At 43.0% G+C, this 17,984-nt stretch overlaps 1 protein-coding gene across 7 annotated transcripts in view; it reads right to left on the bottom strand.

Annotated features, from left to right (window-relative positions):
• The window catches only part of LOC121320993 (runt-related transcription factor 1-like), an 87,707-nt gene that overhangs the window by 16,357 nt on the left and 53,366 nt on the right, over positions 1 to 17,984 (bottom strand). For 2 of the 7 annotated variants that reach the window (XM_041259868.1, XM_041259867.1), the window contains exons 3-6: positions 11,091 to 11,344; positions 7,537 to 7,693; positions 3,090 to 3,194; positions 1,450 to 1,671 (exon numbers count right to left, since the gene is read on the bottom strand). In XM_041259868.1, the coding sequence (XP_041115802.1) occupies positions 1,450 to 1,671; positions 3,090 to 3,194; positions 7,537 to 7,693; positions 11,091 to 11,344 (738 nt within the window). Of the gene's footprint in view, positions 1 to 1,449; positions 1,672 to 3,089; positions 3,195 to 7,536; positions 7,694 to 11,090; positions 11,345 to 12,183; positions 12,934 to 17,984 lie in introns of those variants that run through there. The other 5 variants (XM_041259871.1, XM_041259869.1, XM_041259870.1 and 2 more) reach the window with 5 other exon arrangements.

Below are 17,984 nucleotides of genomic sequence, written 5' to 3' on the forward strand. Positions count from 1 at the left end.
ATCTATCTATCTATCTATCTATCTATCTATCTATCATCTATTTTAGGTATGTGTAAAGAAAAAAAAGTTAAAGGTTCGAGAAAGGGGATTATATTATATATATATATATATATATATATATATATATATATATATATAAATATACTTATAGATTATATACTTATGACATTATATCTTCCAGTTTACTGAAATGAAAAATAAGTGAAAGACGTTCTGCTGAGATCATTAAAAACGCGTTGGCTTTCTCCTCAGGTAAGTGTGGGGTGAAATCTATATCTGCACCCCTTATAAAATAAAGAAGATACAAGGATGAAATCAGAAACTTCAAGCCGGTGTTTCACTGGTTGAGTGCAGTCGTATTACCAGGGCTTAGTGCTGGATCGCACAAAACTCCAAAAAATTAGTTCTCTTAACAATAACAGTGTCATCGCTCCTGTTCGTCGGATTAGTTGCCCCGCCTCTGGCATCGTTCAAACCTGAACATTATGCAGCTGCCGACACCAATAAGGACAAAACCCTGATCCACAAGCAGATAAGAACTTGAAGCATGTATGGAAGCTACAGTAAGTCAAGGTCAGTACATTAGCTGTATAATACCATCCCTTACAGCATACAGGTGTGTTACATTGCCCCCATTCTCATGGTACTATGAAGGGTTAAGGACGCGTGTTTGTAACTTGCTCAGGCATGCAGTCGTGCACAAAAGGTTTGCTTTATTTTTCTATTTGTTTTGTTCTTAGATCTCAGGACCTGATCAGTCTGTGAAGGTTTCAGTTAGCATACTGTATTTCTATAAGAGAACAAACAAAACCACTAGCAACCTTTCGCCTGACAGCATGAAACATTACAGGAGCGCTCCAGCTCTGTGACGCACAGGATCTCTGTGTGTTTGCAGGGGCCTGGCTCCATACAGGCCGAATGGTGTACAGTTTACTGTGTGGCAAAGCATTGTTTACTATTCACTTGCTGTGAAGAAGTGTGTAGGGTAAAAGCATTTGAAACTTGCCTAGCACTACAGCTATAAGTCACAGGGGGGGCGCTATCTCTCCACCCCCTCTCTCTCTTGCTCTATATCCTTCTCTCTCCCACCTCTCTTGCTCTCATCCTCCTCTCTCCCCCCTCTCTCTCTCTTTCTCTGTCTCTCTCTCCTCTCTCTCCCTCCCTCCTTCCCTCCCCCGAGGGAGGGGGGCGAGAGAGGGAGTCTTCCCCTGAGGGAGAGAGAGAGTGCGAGTGGGTGGGACCATATCTGGCACGACAGCTGTCGACAGGGCACTTTCCCCGCCTGTCTCTCTCCTCTCCTCCTCTCTCTCTCCCCTCCTCCTCCCCTCTCTCTCTCACGCTCACTCACCCTGTATCTGGCTGTGCGGCTGTCCCGTGAAGGGGGCCCCCCGTCTCTCCTCCCCCCCTCCCCTCCCCTCCTCCTCCCCTCTCTCTCTCACGCTCACTCACCCTGTATCTGGCTGTGCGGCTCTCCCGTGAAGGGGGCGTTGTGGTTGAGGGCTGGGCGGGGGTTGTGGTGTGGACTGACCCTCATGGCGGTGCGTCTCAGCTGTTCCAGCTCGCTCAGCCGCTCTGAGAACGCCAGGCTGCCGGGCTTCCCCTGCTCCTCCAGCTTCTGACGGTGCCCTGCCGTGCGGAAACACAGGGGGGTGGGGGGCGGCGTTAACCTCTCTGAGGAACACAAGGGGGGGCCTATTTAGAGCGTGCAGCGAGTGGTGGATAATGAGTGGGGGATATGCAGGCTTATAAACAAATTATAAAACAAACTGCACCAAAACCACCAGCAGTTACTCATGCAGTAGAAATAATGTGGGTTAGAAATAATGATAATGCAGGCTGTGGTTTTTCTTTTGCTGCTCTCTCTCTCTCTCTGCCCATGCACTGTTCAATCTCTTTCCCCCCTCAGTAGAGCAGACCTCACATGCAGGGGAATGAATGATTGTGGGACTCAAGGAGAAGGGGGTCTGTCACCAGTGCCCTCACCTGCCGGCCTGCCTGCCGTTTCTCTGCTCTCCTTACCCTGGAGCTATTGTGAGGAAATCACTTCTCAAATACAAACTCCTTTCCATGTCTTTGATGCTGGAGCCAACTCGACCCCCCCCCCCCCCCCCCCCCCACGCCTGCTCTCCCAGATTCCAGCCTGGCTGCAAAACCACGAGAGGGAAAAAATAGAGGCTGTCCGCTCCAGCCAGCTCTGTCACCAGATTCACAGCTGCAGGAATTTTTCCACTGCTGTTCTGGCACTCGTTCTTAAGAGCCCTGCCTGTTCCTTTACACTCTAACATTGTATAGAGATTTCACTTAGCACTTGTTTCTCAGTCCCTTTCGGGTCTCTCTTGTCACAGTTTAGTGGAAGCTCACAGCGATGGAGTTAAAAAATATGCATTTGCTTTGATGGCAAGGTAGGCAGCTGGCTGCAAGATTATACAGGCAAGTAGAGGTGATCACAAAGGAGGGAGGGTGCTTATACAGGCAGATGGAGAGGGGGGGAGCTCATTTCACTGGATCTGTGCTGTATTTTGACTGGAGTTGATTTGCAGGCTTGTTTCCAATGGCACACAGCCAGAATGAGAGGAGATTGTTTCTGTACAGGGCAGGGCTGAGCTCTGTGACTGCATTCCAGAGCATGCAAAGTGGCCCATTAGCAAGACACCTGTTTGTTTCTTTGAGCCAGGATAAAGGGAAGGACATGCCTAGAGGTGACCCAGGATCTGCCTGTAGTGGTTTCTGAGGTATATGGTTTGTTTTGAGATCTGTAGATATATGTGTCGTATGCGTGCACACTTGTGTGTGTGTGCGTGCGCGTGCGTGTGCGTGCGTGTGCGCATGTGTGTGCGCGTGTGTGTGTGTGTGTGTGTGTGTGTGTGTGTGTGTGCGTGTGTGTGTGTGTGTGTGTGCGTGCGCATGCGTGCGGAACATGCACGTGTGTGCGTGCGTGTGCGTGCGCGTGTGTGCATGCATGTGTGTGTGCGTGTGTGTGCATGTGTGTGCGTGCGTGTGTGTGCGTGCGTGTGTGTGTGTTTGTCACTGTGCTTTTGTATTGTGCTCCTGGTTAGTCTCTTGAATTTCCCCGTGGCTGCTGTACTCACGTCTTGGCTCCCGCGGTCCATCCACAGTGATCTTGATGGCTCTGTGGTACGTGGCCACTTGTGGCGGGTTGGTAAACACTGTGATGGTCAGTGTGAAGCTTTTCCCTGTTGAGAGAATGTAAAGGCATGGTCAGTTCATTCAGGGAAGCTAGAGAACAAAGTTCAATTACAGACTTGGACAGTAAGATTCACAACCCCCTGTGCCTGAACTTTATCAACAGCTGTCTACAGACTTTAATGTTTTTTTCATAACCAACGTAATTGGTTAGTTCCATTATATATCGTGGTCATTTGTTTTTTCACAATACAAGAAGCTTCCAGGTTCATGTGCAGTGCAGTAAGCACCAGTATCTGAATTTTTACTACAGACTCTTCCCATGGAGTATTTATCTCAGAAAAACAGGCCCCCTTCATCCTGATTACACATTTCTTCTTAAAAAAAAAAAACATATGTCAAAGCTTTGTAAGTGCCACTAAAATTGTACAAATACAACAAATGCGAGCGCGTGCAGAGTAAGCCTGGTCAGACGAACACACTTTAGGCTGTGATGATTGTGGAGATGCTTGTTCCACTCAGACTCCGCGGCAGGAAGCTTGTCTCCTGCTGGAGCCATGTCAGCTCTTCCACTGCCAAGCGACGCAACGAAGGACCTTCTTGAATGTTGACAGTAATCCGTCATCCTTACAACTATCTTAGACATTGGAGCCATTCTCTAAAGCCAGGAATCATTGCGTTTGTGTTGAAGTGATTTGAAGAAATTAATTCATACACACTAAACCCAAGTGATCCCCATGCGTCACTAGGGGGCCACCCCCGAACAGATATCTTACTCTCAGAGCAAAAGAAATCTGGCTCTCCAAGATTATCTAAGATTATCTGGTAAAACGCTGTATAACTGCCCCCCCAAAGACAATTCCCTGGCATATCAGAACCCCCAACGTCCCAATAACAAGGCAGCAAGCAAGGGAGGCTGGCCTCCTGCTGCAGAATGTCTGTGAGAGACACAGCCGTTCAATATGAATCTGTCTCGCTCGTTCATTTTCAGTTCTGCAGTTCCTCTTACTGCATTCTTGCATCTGATACATGTTCTTATCAAATATCACTGGTTGCACATTAGATACTTCCTAAGTACCGTGCAGTATGCACAGAAACCGCATGTGCACCAAGAAGCTAGTTTTACAGCACAGGTCATTGAAATCCCCCAAGAAAAGGGGTCCAGCCAGCCTATATCGTCAGTGGCTGAAGAGGAATTCAAACCATAGGGTTTTCTTAACGTGTTTGCCAATTCCACCTCTTGCAGGGAGCTGGCTTAGCCTGGTTTGTTTGCATGTGCTCCTGTCTTCATAAACGTTATGGCCTGTTACTAAATGGTACTGGTTCCAGCTAATGAGCTGTAAATGACTTGTGCCTGTAAGACTTCTTCACCTTGGAATGCATTACCTAATTATATTACCATGCCAGTCTCCAGGTCCTTTGAAGCTGTGCTAATGAGATATCCGACACCCAGCCAGTCAAAGCTAATGTTATCAATTAGTGCCGGTCTGTGTTAATGTGTGTTGATTGTGTGATTGTGCTTCTGACTGTGGTGTCTCTTTGGACAGTGTGAAAGACAAGGCTCTTTCTACTCATTTGAATTGAGTCCAGCTAAATATTCAGATAAACAAGGCATTGCTGTGTTCTCAATGGTGAGCAATGCAGTGAATAGATATTCAGATAAACAAGGCATTGCTGTGTTCTCAATGGTGAGCAATGCAGTGAATAGATATTCAGATAAACAAGGCATTGCTGTGTTCTCAATGGTGAGCAATGCAGTGAATAGATATTCAGATAAACAAGGCGTTGCTGTGTTCTCAATGGTGAGCAATGCAGTGAATAGATATTCAGATAAACAAGGCATTGCTGTGTTCTCAATGGTGAGCAATGCAGTGAATAGATATTCAGATAAACAAGGCATTGCTGTGTTCTCAATGGTGAGCAATGCAGTGAATAGATATTCAGATAAACAAGGCATTGCTGTGTTCTCAATGGTGAGCAATGCAGTGAATAGATATTCAGATAAACAAGGCGTTGCTGTGTTCTCAATGGTGAGCAATGCAGTGAATAGATATTCAGATAAACAAGGCATTGCTGTGTTCTCAATGGTGAGCAATGCAGTGAATAGATATTCAGATAAACAAGGCATTGCTGTGTTCTCAATGGTGAGCAATGCAGTGAATAGATATTCAGATAAACAAGGCATTGCTGTGTTCTCAATGGTGAGCAATGCAGAGAATAGATATTCAGATAAACAAGGTGTTGCTGTGTTCTCAATGGTGAGCAATGCAGTGAATAGATATTCAGATAAACAAGGCATTGCTGTGTTCTCGATGGTGAGCAATGCAGTGAATAGATATTCAGATAAACAAGGCATTGCTGTGTTCTCAATGGTGAGCAATGCAGTGAATAGATATTCAGATAAACAAGGTGTTGCTGTGTTCTCAATGGTGAGCAATGCAGATAATAGATATTCAGATAAACAAGGTGTTGCTGTGTTCTCAATGGTGAGCAATGCAGTGAATAGATATTCAGATAAACAAGGAGTTGCTGTGTTCTCAATGGTGAGCAATGCAGTGAATAGATATTCAGATAAACAAGGTGTTGCTGTGTTCTCAATGGTGAGCAATGCAGTGAATAGATATTCAGATAAACAAGGCATTGCTGTGTTCTCAATGGTGAGCAATGCAGTGAATAGATATCTCAGATAAACAAGGATAAACAAGGCATTGCTGTGTTCTCAATGGTGAGCAATGCAGTGAATAGATATTCAGATAAACAAGGTGTTGCTGTGTTCTCAATGGTGAGCAATGCAGTGAATAGATATTCAGATAAACAAGGCATTGCTGTGTTCTCAATGGTGAGCAATGCAGTGAATAGATATTCAGATAAACAAGGCGTTGCTGTGTTCTCAATGGTGAGCAATGCAGTGAATAGATATTCAGATAAACAAGGTGTTGCTGTGTTCTCAATGGTGAGCAATGCAGTGAATAGATATTCAGATAAACAAGGCAGTTGCTGTGTTCTCAATGGTGATATTCAGCAAGGTGTTGCTGTGCATGGTGAGCAATAGAGATATTCAGATAAACAAGGTGTTGCTGTGTTCTCAATGGTGAGCAATGCAGTGAATAGATATTCAGATAAACAAGGCATTGCTGTGTTCTCAATGGTGAGCAATGCAGTGAATAGATATTCAGATAAACAAGGCATTGCTGTGTTCTCAATGGTGAGCAATGCAGTGAATAGATATTCAGATAAACAAGGCGTTGCTGTGTTCTCAATGGTGAGCAATGCAGTGAATAGATATTCAGATAAACAAGGTGTTGCTGTGTTCTCAATGGTGAGCAATGCAGTGAATAGATATTCAGATAAACAAGGCGTTGCTGTGTTCTCAATGGTGAGCAATGCAGTGAATAGATATTCAGATAAACAAGGCAGTGAATAGATATTCAGATAAACAAGGCATTGCTGTGTTCTCAATTGCTGTGTTCTCAAGGTGTTGCTGTGTTCTCAATGGTGAGCAATGCAGTGAATAGATATTCAGATAAACAAGGAGTTGCTGTGTTCTCAATGGTGAGCAATGCAGTGAATAGGATAAACAAGGCATTGCTGTGTTCTCAATGGTGAGCAATGCAGTGAATAGATATTCAGATAAACAAGGCATTGCTGTGTTCTCAATGGTGAGCAATGCAGTGAATAGATATTCAGATAAACAAGGCATTGCTGTGTTCTCAATGGTGAGCAATGCAGTGAATAGATATTCAGATAAACAAGGCATTGCTGTGTTCTCAATGGTGAGCAATGCAGTGAATAGATATTCAGATAAACAAGGTGTTGCTGTGTTCTCAATGGTGAGCAATGCAGTGAATAGATATCAGATCATTGCTGTGTTCTCAATGGTAGCAATGCATAGATATTCAGATAAACAAGGCATTGCTGTGTTCTCAATGGTGAGCAATGCAGTGAATAGATATTCAGATAAACAAGGTGTTGCTGTGTTCTCAATGGTGAGCAATGCAGTGAATAGATATTCTCAAGGCAGATAAACAAGGTTGCTGTGTTCTCAATGGTGAGCAATGCAGTGAATAGATATTCAGATAAACAAGGCGTTGCTGTGTTCTCAATGGTGAGCAATGCAGTGAATAGATATTCAGATAAACAAGGCGTTGCTGTGTTCTCAATGGTGAGCAATGCAGTGAATAGATATTCAGATAAACAAGGTGTTGCTGTGTTCTCAATGGTGAGCAATGCAGTGAATAGATATTCAGATAAACAAGGCGTTGCTGTGTTCTCAATGGTGAGCAATGCAGTGAATAGATATTCAGATAAACAAGGCGTTGCTGTGTTCTCAATGGTGAGCAATGCAGTGGAGGCTGTGGACCTGTGCTGGTTGGATTTTAGGATCTCACTCACCTCTGCCGCTGCGCCCCACGAATCTCAGATCGTTAAACCGGGCCACCTGGTTCTTCATGGCCGCCGTGGCATTGCGCAGCTCTGCCGAGTAATTCTCATCATTTCCTGCCATCACCGTGACCAGCGTGCCGTCGGGAACGTCGCCCAGGCCAACCACCTGTGCAGAACACAAGACGTTAGGATGGGGTTACTGCAATAGTGACATTCAAACATCACTGCATGAGGTCAAATTAACAACATACAGTAACACACACACAGTGCAGACACAGTCTGGCGGGTAGACAGCATAGAGGCCCTGTCAGGAAGTACAGGTATTTATTTATGCATTATACAGCTGGAAGAGAGCCCCTACATTACCTGTCTGTACCAGCTGAGCTACAGTTAAAGGGGATAAAGAAAGAAATGGATCAAGGTTCACGGCAGTGAGAGATGGTGTCCAGTCCAGTGTCCACTGCCGTAGCAGGGCCAAGTCTGGCTTAATCCTTATTATCTACAGGACATTCTATGCAGTGTCATAGCTTTCCCTCTGGAGGGGGCAAAAAGCCAAGCAAGAATATAACGAATCCTCTATATATACCCTAAACTCTCAATTAAAACATCAGAGCAAAGCTAGAAAAACGTTTTAGTCAAAACATCTTTCTACAAGAATAAGAATTTTAAAAATGTACAAAGAAGAAGAAGAAGAAGAAGAAGAAGAAGAAGATGAAGAAGAAGAAGAAGAAGATGAAGAAGAAGAAGAAGAAGAAGAAGAAGAAGAAGAAGAAGAAGAAGAAGAAGAAGAAGAAGAAGAAGAAGAAGAAGAAGAAGAAGAAGAAGAAGAAGAAGAAGAAGAAGAAGAAGAAGAAGAAGAAGAAGAAGAAGAAGAAGAAGAAGAAGAAGAAGAAGAAGAAGAAGATGAAGAAGATGAAGATGATGATGATGATCTTGCAGGGGGTGCATCACCAGACAGCATTGTTCCAGCCTCCAGCAGTCTAGAAGAATCTCCGATTTAGAGCCATGTTCAAGTATGACGAACAACGCCTTTAAAGCAGAGTGAATCAATGGGAATCAGGAATCAAGGAGTATCAATCATGTTATTGTGTCCACAAGCAAAAAATCTAATCTAATTCTCCAATGCATAAAATCTCCATGTCAAAACTGACGTGCCCGAACATCAGTCCTGCAACAAGGCCACTGAGCCGGCAAGCAAGGGGTGGTTACTGGAGCTTGTGAATGGTTACTTGTCTTCCTCTGGTACCTGCAGTCCCTGTTCATTGCTCCACACACACACAGGGTTCAATCACAGACTGTCCATGTGCTGGCTGACTGACTGGCTGGCTGGCTACCTCTGCACTGGTTGGTTGTTTTAATGTGGGATTCTCTGATTGACATGTGCATGCAAGCAGTCAGACAGAATGTAGAGGAAATGAAATGTTAATAAGTTATTACCCAGTTTCCCCTTTCTGGAAAATCCCCCTTGCAAATAAAGGTAACATTTTAAAAACTGTTTTAGACTTCTGCAACTGTTTTAACAAATGTATGCAGATCAGCAATTAGCTATTGATTGTGTATGAACATGTAAAAAGCAAACACAATATCCTGATGTGAACTCCTGGACAGTGATAACTCAGCAATAGCAGTAGAATCAGATACAAAACATTAAAAGAAAACAAACGGTAGGCACATTTCTGTTGCTTTGTCTTGCAGCAAATCAATAGCATGCATGCCAAAAAGAAGTGTAAATAACTAATTCCATTTCAAGGACCAGAGGGGCAAAAGCAGCATTCCAAATGTACATCATCCACAGCACAGCAGCTGCAAACAGACTGTGCATTCAAAACTGCACGCAAGCAAACGTGGAACTATTGAAGACTATATATAACAAGCAGAAGTGAGAATGACCTGCAATAAAATACACAAAAGAAAATAGCAAACAACAACCCTGGCACTGTGCAAAAGCTGTGCATTGTGAACGCCACATGCCTTTATCAAGCAGTGCATTCTCGAATACCTTGCACACGCGCGATTACGACCTACGCTGTCTAAGGGTTTGGCAACGTAGAGGAGATCCCTTATTAACATTAACAACAGGGCATGTTCTGAAATGTCTGTGTTTATTTTACACTGAGCTGCATTGTAATTCCATCGATAACTCTGTTTGGGTTTGCTCTTAGGCCGTAAAGGTAGCTCAGTAAAAAAAAACGAAAACAAACTATATACATGTCGGTAAAAGGGATGGCGCTACCAGCACGTTTATCATATTAAACAAGACATTAAAAAAAGAACTCGAAATTACTAAACCACTGGCAGATTTCGATTATAATACCATTATTATTATTATTATTATTATTAGTAGTAGTACATCATCGTCCATTAGCAGTAGCAGCAGTAGTAGTAGCAGCAGTAGTAGCAGTAGCAGCAGTAGTAGCAGTAGCAGTAGCAGTAGTAGTAGCAGTAGTAGTAGTAGTAGCAGTAGCAGTAGCAGTAGTAGCAGTAGCAGTAGTAGTAGTAGTAGTAGTAGTAGTAGTAGTAGTAGTAGCAGTAGCAGTAGTAGTAGTAGTAGTAGTAGTAGTAGTAGCAGTAGTAGTAGCAGCAGTAGCAGCAGCAGCAGTATTAGTACAAGTAGCAGTAGTCATCGTAGTCAGTAGTCAGTCAGCATCGTCATCGTATCATCAGTCAGCAGCATCATCAGTAGTAGTCATCATCGCAGTCATGTCAGTAGTCATCAGTCAGTAGTAGTCATCAGTCAGTAGTCATCAGTCATCAGTTCAATCAGTCATCAGCTAGAAGTAGTAGTAGTAGTAGTAGTAGTAGTAGGGTAGTATAGTAGCAGTAGTCATAGCAGTATCAGTATAGTATCGTCACATCAGTATCATAGTCATCCATCCGTCAGTAGCAGTAGTCATAGTAGGCAGTAGCAGTAGCAGTAGTAGTAGCAGTAGCAGTAGTAGTAGTAGCAGTAGTATAGCAGTAGCATACAGTAGTCATAGCATAGTCAGTAGCATTAGTAGTCAGTAGCAGTATCAGTAGCAGTCATAGCATAAGTCACATAGTAGCGTAGCATCTAATCATAGTCAGTAGCAGTTAGTCAGTAGTAGCATCACATATAGTCATCGTATCATAATAGTATCAGTCATCAGGCATATCAGGTAGTAGTAGCAGTAGTAGTAGTAGCAGTAGCAGTAGCAGTAGTAGTAGTAGTAGTAGCAGTAGCAGTAGTCATCGTCATCATCAGATCGTCATCGTCATCGCATCGTCGCACGTCATCGTCATACATCAATCAATCGTCGTCGTCGGCATAGTAGTTTTGTTGAAGCAGCAGTAGCAGTAGTAGTAGTAGTTGTTGAGGTTAATGTTTGCTGCCCCAGGTGAACAGCGCAACCCAGTGGATTCAGACAGTTCAATCATCTTTTTGATCAAAGATTACAACGTACCTATTAGTATAAATGTAAGTAGTGCAACACGCCGTGAAAGCAGATGCTTAAGGAATGCAACATACATCTTAAGAGTTACATGTCATTAAAGTGTGTTGCATGGGAGATTTTAAACACATTGCTTTACAGTGCACGTCTTACCTTAAAAGCTATGGGCAGGGTCTTGTTGCACCTCCAGTGTGTCGGCAGGACAGAGCAGAGAAAATTTGGGCTGTCGGTCCGGACCAGCTCCCCAGGGTGGTCTGCCAGCACCTCCACCATACTCCGGTCTGTAATGCGCAGTTTCCCCATCAGGGCAGAGCTGTTCTCCTGCCCCCCCAGCGACAAGCCTTCCCTTATTTTGCCAGGGCTCAGAGTGGTGGACGGTGGCGTGAACCTGCGCGCAGGGGCAGCATCTGTGGCGAAAGCAACACATTGTTAAAATGACAAGAGGAGAGCAATGCTAGGGGAAGTGATCGATTATTAACAGACTTGTGCCAGAGAGGAACACTTTGGAAGTCAGTGAACTGTTACTAGCTTAGCAAACAACACTCCAACAACCGCACTTCAGCTGTCACTATTTAAACCATGACGATCTCATTCAGGTATCAGGACGTTTTGCAGTTCATGCGAAACAAATCTGAAAGAAAAATCATCCCCTTCAGTCCACAACAGCGACTTCAATGTACATTCATGTGTTGCTTTCATTTATAAAGCTGGCAACCACGCGGAGGCTCCTGCTAAGACATTGCTTTTAAACTGTTGCTCATTTAGAAATGAAGAAGTTACAGACAAAGTTATAAATATCTCCGTGCGTGTGCGTGTGTGTGTGTGTGTGTGCGTGCGTGTGCGTGTGTGTACAGCTACGGCCAAAAGTTTTGCATCACCCTTTTTTAACTTTTTAACTACCGGTATGTGAACATAATTTACATATTTTATTTAACATATTTTAATCAAAGAAACTACAACACGATATCGCAAAAGTCTACCGGAAGCCATAAGCAATGTAATTCAATATGTTAACGTAACATTATTCAGCAGGTTTCACTGGACTTTTTGAAGCAAAATGAGTTCATAGTCTAGGGTGGTGTAACGTTTGGCCATAGCTGTATGTATGTAGTGTAAGCATGTTTGTGTTAATTTCTGTATGCATTATTAATTGGTATGTACAGTTGGTAGTCCTCTCTTGCCAGCTTATGGTTAACGAGATATAAACAGATAACTGCAATGTAAAAGAGCTCTGCCACTATCCTACCGTATTTGGCGTCCCAAAGGAAAACCATTACTGTAGTATATTCCGCTTGATGGAGAGGAAGGATAGCGCCCGACACTGGCAGTGTCAACTAGCGACTCTTCAGTTTAAAAATATATCATCGAAGTTCAGCTTTGTCTGTTGTTCTCGCCTCGCAGACCCCTCTCTTTTCTCAAGTTCATAGGAGGGGCGCGTAAACACGAAGCCGCATCTGAAACCACTCTGGGGACCCTGGTTACCCTTGGTGGTGTATTCTTCCGCGGTGTGTTGCTGGCCGTGTGCTCTCAACAGCAGCACCACTTCAACTTGAAATCCCCAGCAGCGCTTCGCGAAACTTTAAAAAGGAACAGAGGCTCTCAGTACCAACCGAGGCGGTGAGTCACTGGCAAGTCGCGCATCGCCCACGAAACCAACCCCGCTTCCTGTACACAGCGCACAGGCAGATCGTGTTAACTACAGCAGGTGGAAGCGCGGTGCATTCACTTTCACGTTCATCATAAGAACAGACACTCCTGAAACAAGCAGTTGAAGGGCGCAACACAGCCCCGAGCACAGACACTCACAAACTAATAAAGCAACAGTTGGTAGGGCGAGGGAAGCTGCAGCATCCTTCTCCAGAGAAAAGATAGCAGACTAAACACTGAAGAGAAGTCCAAACTCACAGGCGCATGTAGGAGAAAGGTCCTGCGCCCCACAGGAGACAGGTGACAGTTTGTCTGGGTGGACAGGCAGGCAGTGGAGCTGGTGTCTCAGCTCTCCAGTCGAACTCAGTGCGCTGTCCCGAGCTGATAGCGATAGTGCTGCTAGGTCACTTGACAATAACACTGTGGCTGCAAATCTACACCAGAAAGAAAGTGCAGAATTCCCAATAGAAGCACAGACACTTGTTCTCTTGTACAAGTAATCCCCAGGGATATACAAAATGCTTCTATTTCTTCTATTTCTCCACTGTCACCGGTTCCACTGCAAACCCGAACACGATGCTTCCTTTGCTCAACGCTATCTCTCTCGCTCGCTTGCTCGCTTGCTCTCTCTCTCTCTCTCTCTTTGACCGTTCCACTAGTATCCCCAGGGCTCTGTGCTTTTCACTCTCGAAGGAAACGAGTGCGAAACTCAACCGCTCTCTCTCTCTCCTCCTCTCTCTCTCTCTCTCTCTCTCTCTCTCTCTCTCTCTCTCTCTCTCTCTCTCTCTCTCTCTCTCTCTCTCTCTGTCTCTCTGTCTCTCTGCGCTGTGCACACGCTATATGAATGACATTGCCTGGAAATGAAGTCACTTTTACTGTAAGCGGGCTCCGGAGGAATGTGAGAGGGGAGGGCTAGTTTGCATACACTGATCTCTCGGCTAATCGGGGAGACCGAAGCTGGACCAGCATCCAGCCAATCAGGGGTGCGCACGGCCCCTGTCAGTCAGTCCTCTGTGCTAAACCGCTTCAGACAGTCAATGGGTTTCTTGAGGCGGGCTGCGAAATATGTATTAAAAATGTGAACTCTATCTAGTATTTCAAGTTGCGAGTGTAATGGAAAAACTGGCTGTAAAAACGGGCAATTCTAGAGCTAAATTCAATATAAAATAAAAGCGTCTCATACCGGCCAGGGTGGGTGGTCTGGGTTTCTCTCTAGCAGACCACAGTAAATTAGAAGACCTATCACGCTTTCAGATTCTGTTTCTGTGATTGAGATCAAATTGGCCGATTTTCTCAGTCAGAGCTCGATGAAAGCTAGTTTGGGTTGCGCGTCCAGATCGAGTTACCCCGAGTAACCGCAGGAATCCAGCCGTTCCAGCCATCGCTGGCCGGGGTGAGCTCCGCTCCAGCCTGAACTCCGGGAACGGTGGAAAGAGATGACAGCACACGCTGTCAAGTAACATCAGGCGCGTTGTTAAGGAAATATATTATAAATAGATCCAGCTATTGCATGCAATGATTCCATGTAGGCTACAGACCGTCTGGAGTATGGAGTAACCAGCATTACCTGAACCATGGCCATTTTCATTTATTATTGGGATTGTAAGGGGGAATAACGACATGTAGATAGATAGATAGATAGATAGATAGATAGATATCAAGGTGACAGATTGTCTTGTACTTTTCTCACGAATTAAGACTATATAACAAACTATGTTAGTAAGAAAGAAAGAAAGAAAAAGAAAGAAAGAAATATCCCCTAAATCTCGAATACAAGTTAGTAGTCTATGTTGCAGTGACACCCGAAGGCCTGCAGAGGGCAGCATATGATCTCGGTGAAACAGCGAGGAATGTAGCGGAGAAAGGCGTGTGCTCAAACTGCACTGCATTTTTTAATTTTTTTACGTGTATTTATAATATGAAATGCATAAATACACACCAAAACAATACATTTCTCAATAAATACATTCTTGGATTGTTTAGAGTAAAACTAATTATCAGCTAGGGCTAGGGCATTACTCACTAATAGACAGGTAATTATTTAATTAGAGTTCGGCAACAGGCAGCCTGTTGCTTGTGTATTCAATACGAATAGAGTCACAGACAGTGGACAAGTTGCTTGGCATTTGTACATTGCGGTTTTGATAATCGCTCACGCAATGTTTTTTCAGAGACACAGCTGTAACACTTAATCGCTTATTTAGTGCTTGCAAAGGGTTTCTAAAGCATGTAGAATACCAAATATCCAGTGCGTTCGATTAGAACTCAGTTTGAAGAAATGTTCAATGAAAAAAAAGCTAAAATAACATTCATGAACGCACTAATAAATAATAATAATAATAATAATAATAATAATAATAATAATAATACAACTGTTTGAACAAACACAAAGAAAGCTGTATATTTCAGAGCAGTCCTTCAGAAGGAGAAACGTTAAAATAATGTTTATGGGTCTAACTGATTTTTCGTGCTTTAAGGATTACAACTCGAATAACAGGCGGCTCAGAGGTGTTGTTTATTTCATTGCCATGCAAACACTGCCTACACAAGTTTCATGGTCTTTGTTTCAAATGCAGTTGCGTACTACTGCAAAAATACAAAAAGTCGGGAGATGTTCCTGAGTAGCTTTTGTGTACTTCAACCATTTAAGTTCCTCGCACGGTATCATTTAACATCTCGCAAAAATGAACATGCACCATGACAGCTCAGCTCCAAAACTAGACACACACACACACACACACACACACACACACACACACACACACACACACACACACACACACACCAGTGAGAACCAGCAGTGCCGCATCAACGAAGCCAGCTGTGTGTCACTAGCTTTACTGTATTCGTTTCAGAAGTGCAGGGCTGGGCTATATAGTTTTATTTAGCAGCTTTATTTAGCTTGAGATCGATTGTCTTGGTGTTTTGAAATTGCTGTCTACTTTATAGGGACAGATACAACATTTTTGCAATTCTTTCCCAAAATGCCCTTTATTAAAATGAGTATTTGTTAATATAGGCATGTTTTCTAAATGCACTGCAGCAGTTCATTGTGTAATGTAACTCATTTTAAAAGCATGACTCCTTCACGCTGTACAATGCCTTGTTAAACATCAGAAACCGCCAGGGTGCCTCGGACTGCATGTGATTGCACAGTTTCCAGAACGTCACCCCGGTGCTCGTTAGGAGACCCATCGGTCATGAAACACAGCACGGTTTGGACAGCTTTACTGCTTTGAGAGACAGCTCGTACAAACCACTTCGCTCCATCAGTCAGGTGTGGTTTTTATCACCGTTTGGAGCCTTAGATTAGAGGGACAATTGCTGAACAGTAGCCGACTTGTCTATTCTCCCTTCCTGCTGAAAGAACACAAAACAAACATCATGTTTCTGTTGCTGGTGGCCTTCCCAGGATAGCCAGGCAGTTCCAATAGGCAAGATGAGCGATAAGGAGCTCCAGGCCGGCCGTAGGGAAGAACCCCAATAAGCTCGGACTCTTTCTCCATTCAGTTTCGGGGGTATTTTACATCTCAGTCTAGAGCTGATATTTGTGTTCATTGCATAATGACTACTTTATATTTCTCATTTTCAAAGCTTTATTCTAAAAATGTTTCTAAACTCCTTTCAAAAAGCAGTAAACAAGTTATTTAAATAACAGTCAATTCAATTCTGAGAATAGCGCCCAATGAAATCTCAATAAGAGCACCTAGAGTTTGTCTACTATCTGCCTCTGTGTTTTAAATTAAAGAGTGAAACTTTTTTATTATTATTTTTTGGACATACACAAAATGTTGAGCTGATTTAAATATGGAAGTTCCAGACAAAAGCCCTTATAAAGCTGTGTAGAAAGGGAAGTAAACACTGTGCAGTGAACTTGTGATTGTTCAAGAATTCTGTGGATGAAGTCATGAAGTCATGTCAGAACAGAATGCTCATTCCAAGGTTCTCAAGATCCTCTGCATGCATCCTGCTTTGTTTGTCAGATGGATTTTACTCTGGTAGCTGGCTGGCACTTGTGTCAGGTTTTTTAAGGCAAATGTCTGTTACTTCTCTTTTTATTTGAAGCCAGCCTTGCTTGAAGAGTTTGGTCACAGGGTGCAATATAAAAAATGAAAGATTGTTCAGATATTTCAAAATATCACTATTTCCAATGGGAAAACAGCCAAATGTTTTTGTTCACATAAAGTCAGAAAAAAACAACATATGAATCCAAATTAACATGTATTTATACTAAAGTAATACAAAAATGACTACAAAAGATTTAGAAGTGAGTAGTTTTTCGAGATTTACGATTTTACTGTATTTACCTGTTTAGAAAAGGGAAGTTTTATTTATTTTATTTTTGTATCAGATAGCACTGCCTAAACTCTTTAAAAATAAGGTTACTGCTTGAGTTCTGTATAGAACACCAGGCGCTCAATAGAACCATCATTGTGGTTGGGTTCTATAAAGGACCGTTCACATATTGAACCACAGTGGGTCTGTCTGCTGGATTCAGTGTAAAACCCAAGGATCCCAACAGACATCAATCCTGGCCCTTGGGGGTCTCATGGTTGTTCTATATGGGTATTTACTCAAGACCCCTACAGAGGCGGACAGATAATCTGCGGTATTTACCAATATCTACTACTAATAATAATAATACATTTTAAAATAAAAGTGGCAGTGGACGAGAACATTTTTATTTTATTTTTTCGCCTTAAGATGTGAGACAGTCCCGCCCGCCACCGGCCCCTTGAAACTCGTGACCGGCCAGCCCATTGGACACTGAGAGACGCCGCGGAGACGCTTTGAGAGGTGAGCTCCATGAACCGCCACCCTGCTGGGCGTGTGCTGCTATCTCGGAGACCGCACCAGCAGATAAGCGGGCCGCAACAATATTTAGCAATGCCACGCGATTTCAAAGATTGATTAACCGATGCCTGAGTTCAAGCACGACAACTTCAATATATTGAAACAGTGTGCTGTCCTTAAATTGATGCACACTGTAATTCGATTAGCCGTTCCGTTCCGATCTTTTTTTTTTTTTTTTACCCAGTCATGCTGATATGATTAACTTATAGGGAACGGTTGCCTAAAAATAATATAGAATTTAAAATTATGAAGCTATATGAGAGAAGTGTCAAACAATTAAGAACAAATACTATTTTGAAAATAATATTCTAAACTATTTTCTTAATTTTTTTTTCCACTTTATTATATTGTTTAGCACTATTAAACCGCAATTTAAACAAAGTACAGTAATCAGGCAAATTGTAAAGAATGTCTGCTTAAAAGAACAACCAATTTTCTCATTTATATTTTGTCTCATAATTTCAAATTGCGATGTTTTTGTCAGTAATACAGAGCTATCCCTAGTTTTATATCATTTGCGGGATGTCTTTGTTTTAAATAAAATTC

The sequence above is a fragment of the Polyodon spathula genome, chromosome 9, assembly GCF_017654505.1.
Source record: "Polyodon spathula isolate WHYD16114869_AA chromosome 9, ASM1765450v1, whole genome shotgun sequence".
In the NCBI taxonomy this organism is placed as follows: Eukaryota; Metazoa; Chordata; class Actinopteri; order Acipenseriformes; family Polyodontidae; genus Polyodon; species Polyodon spathula.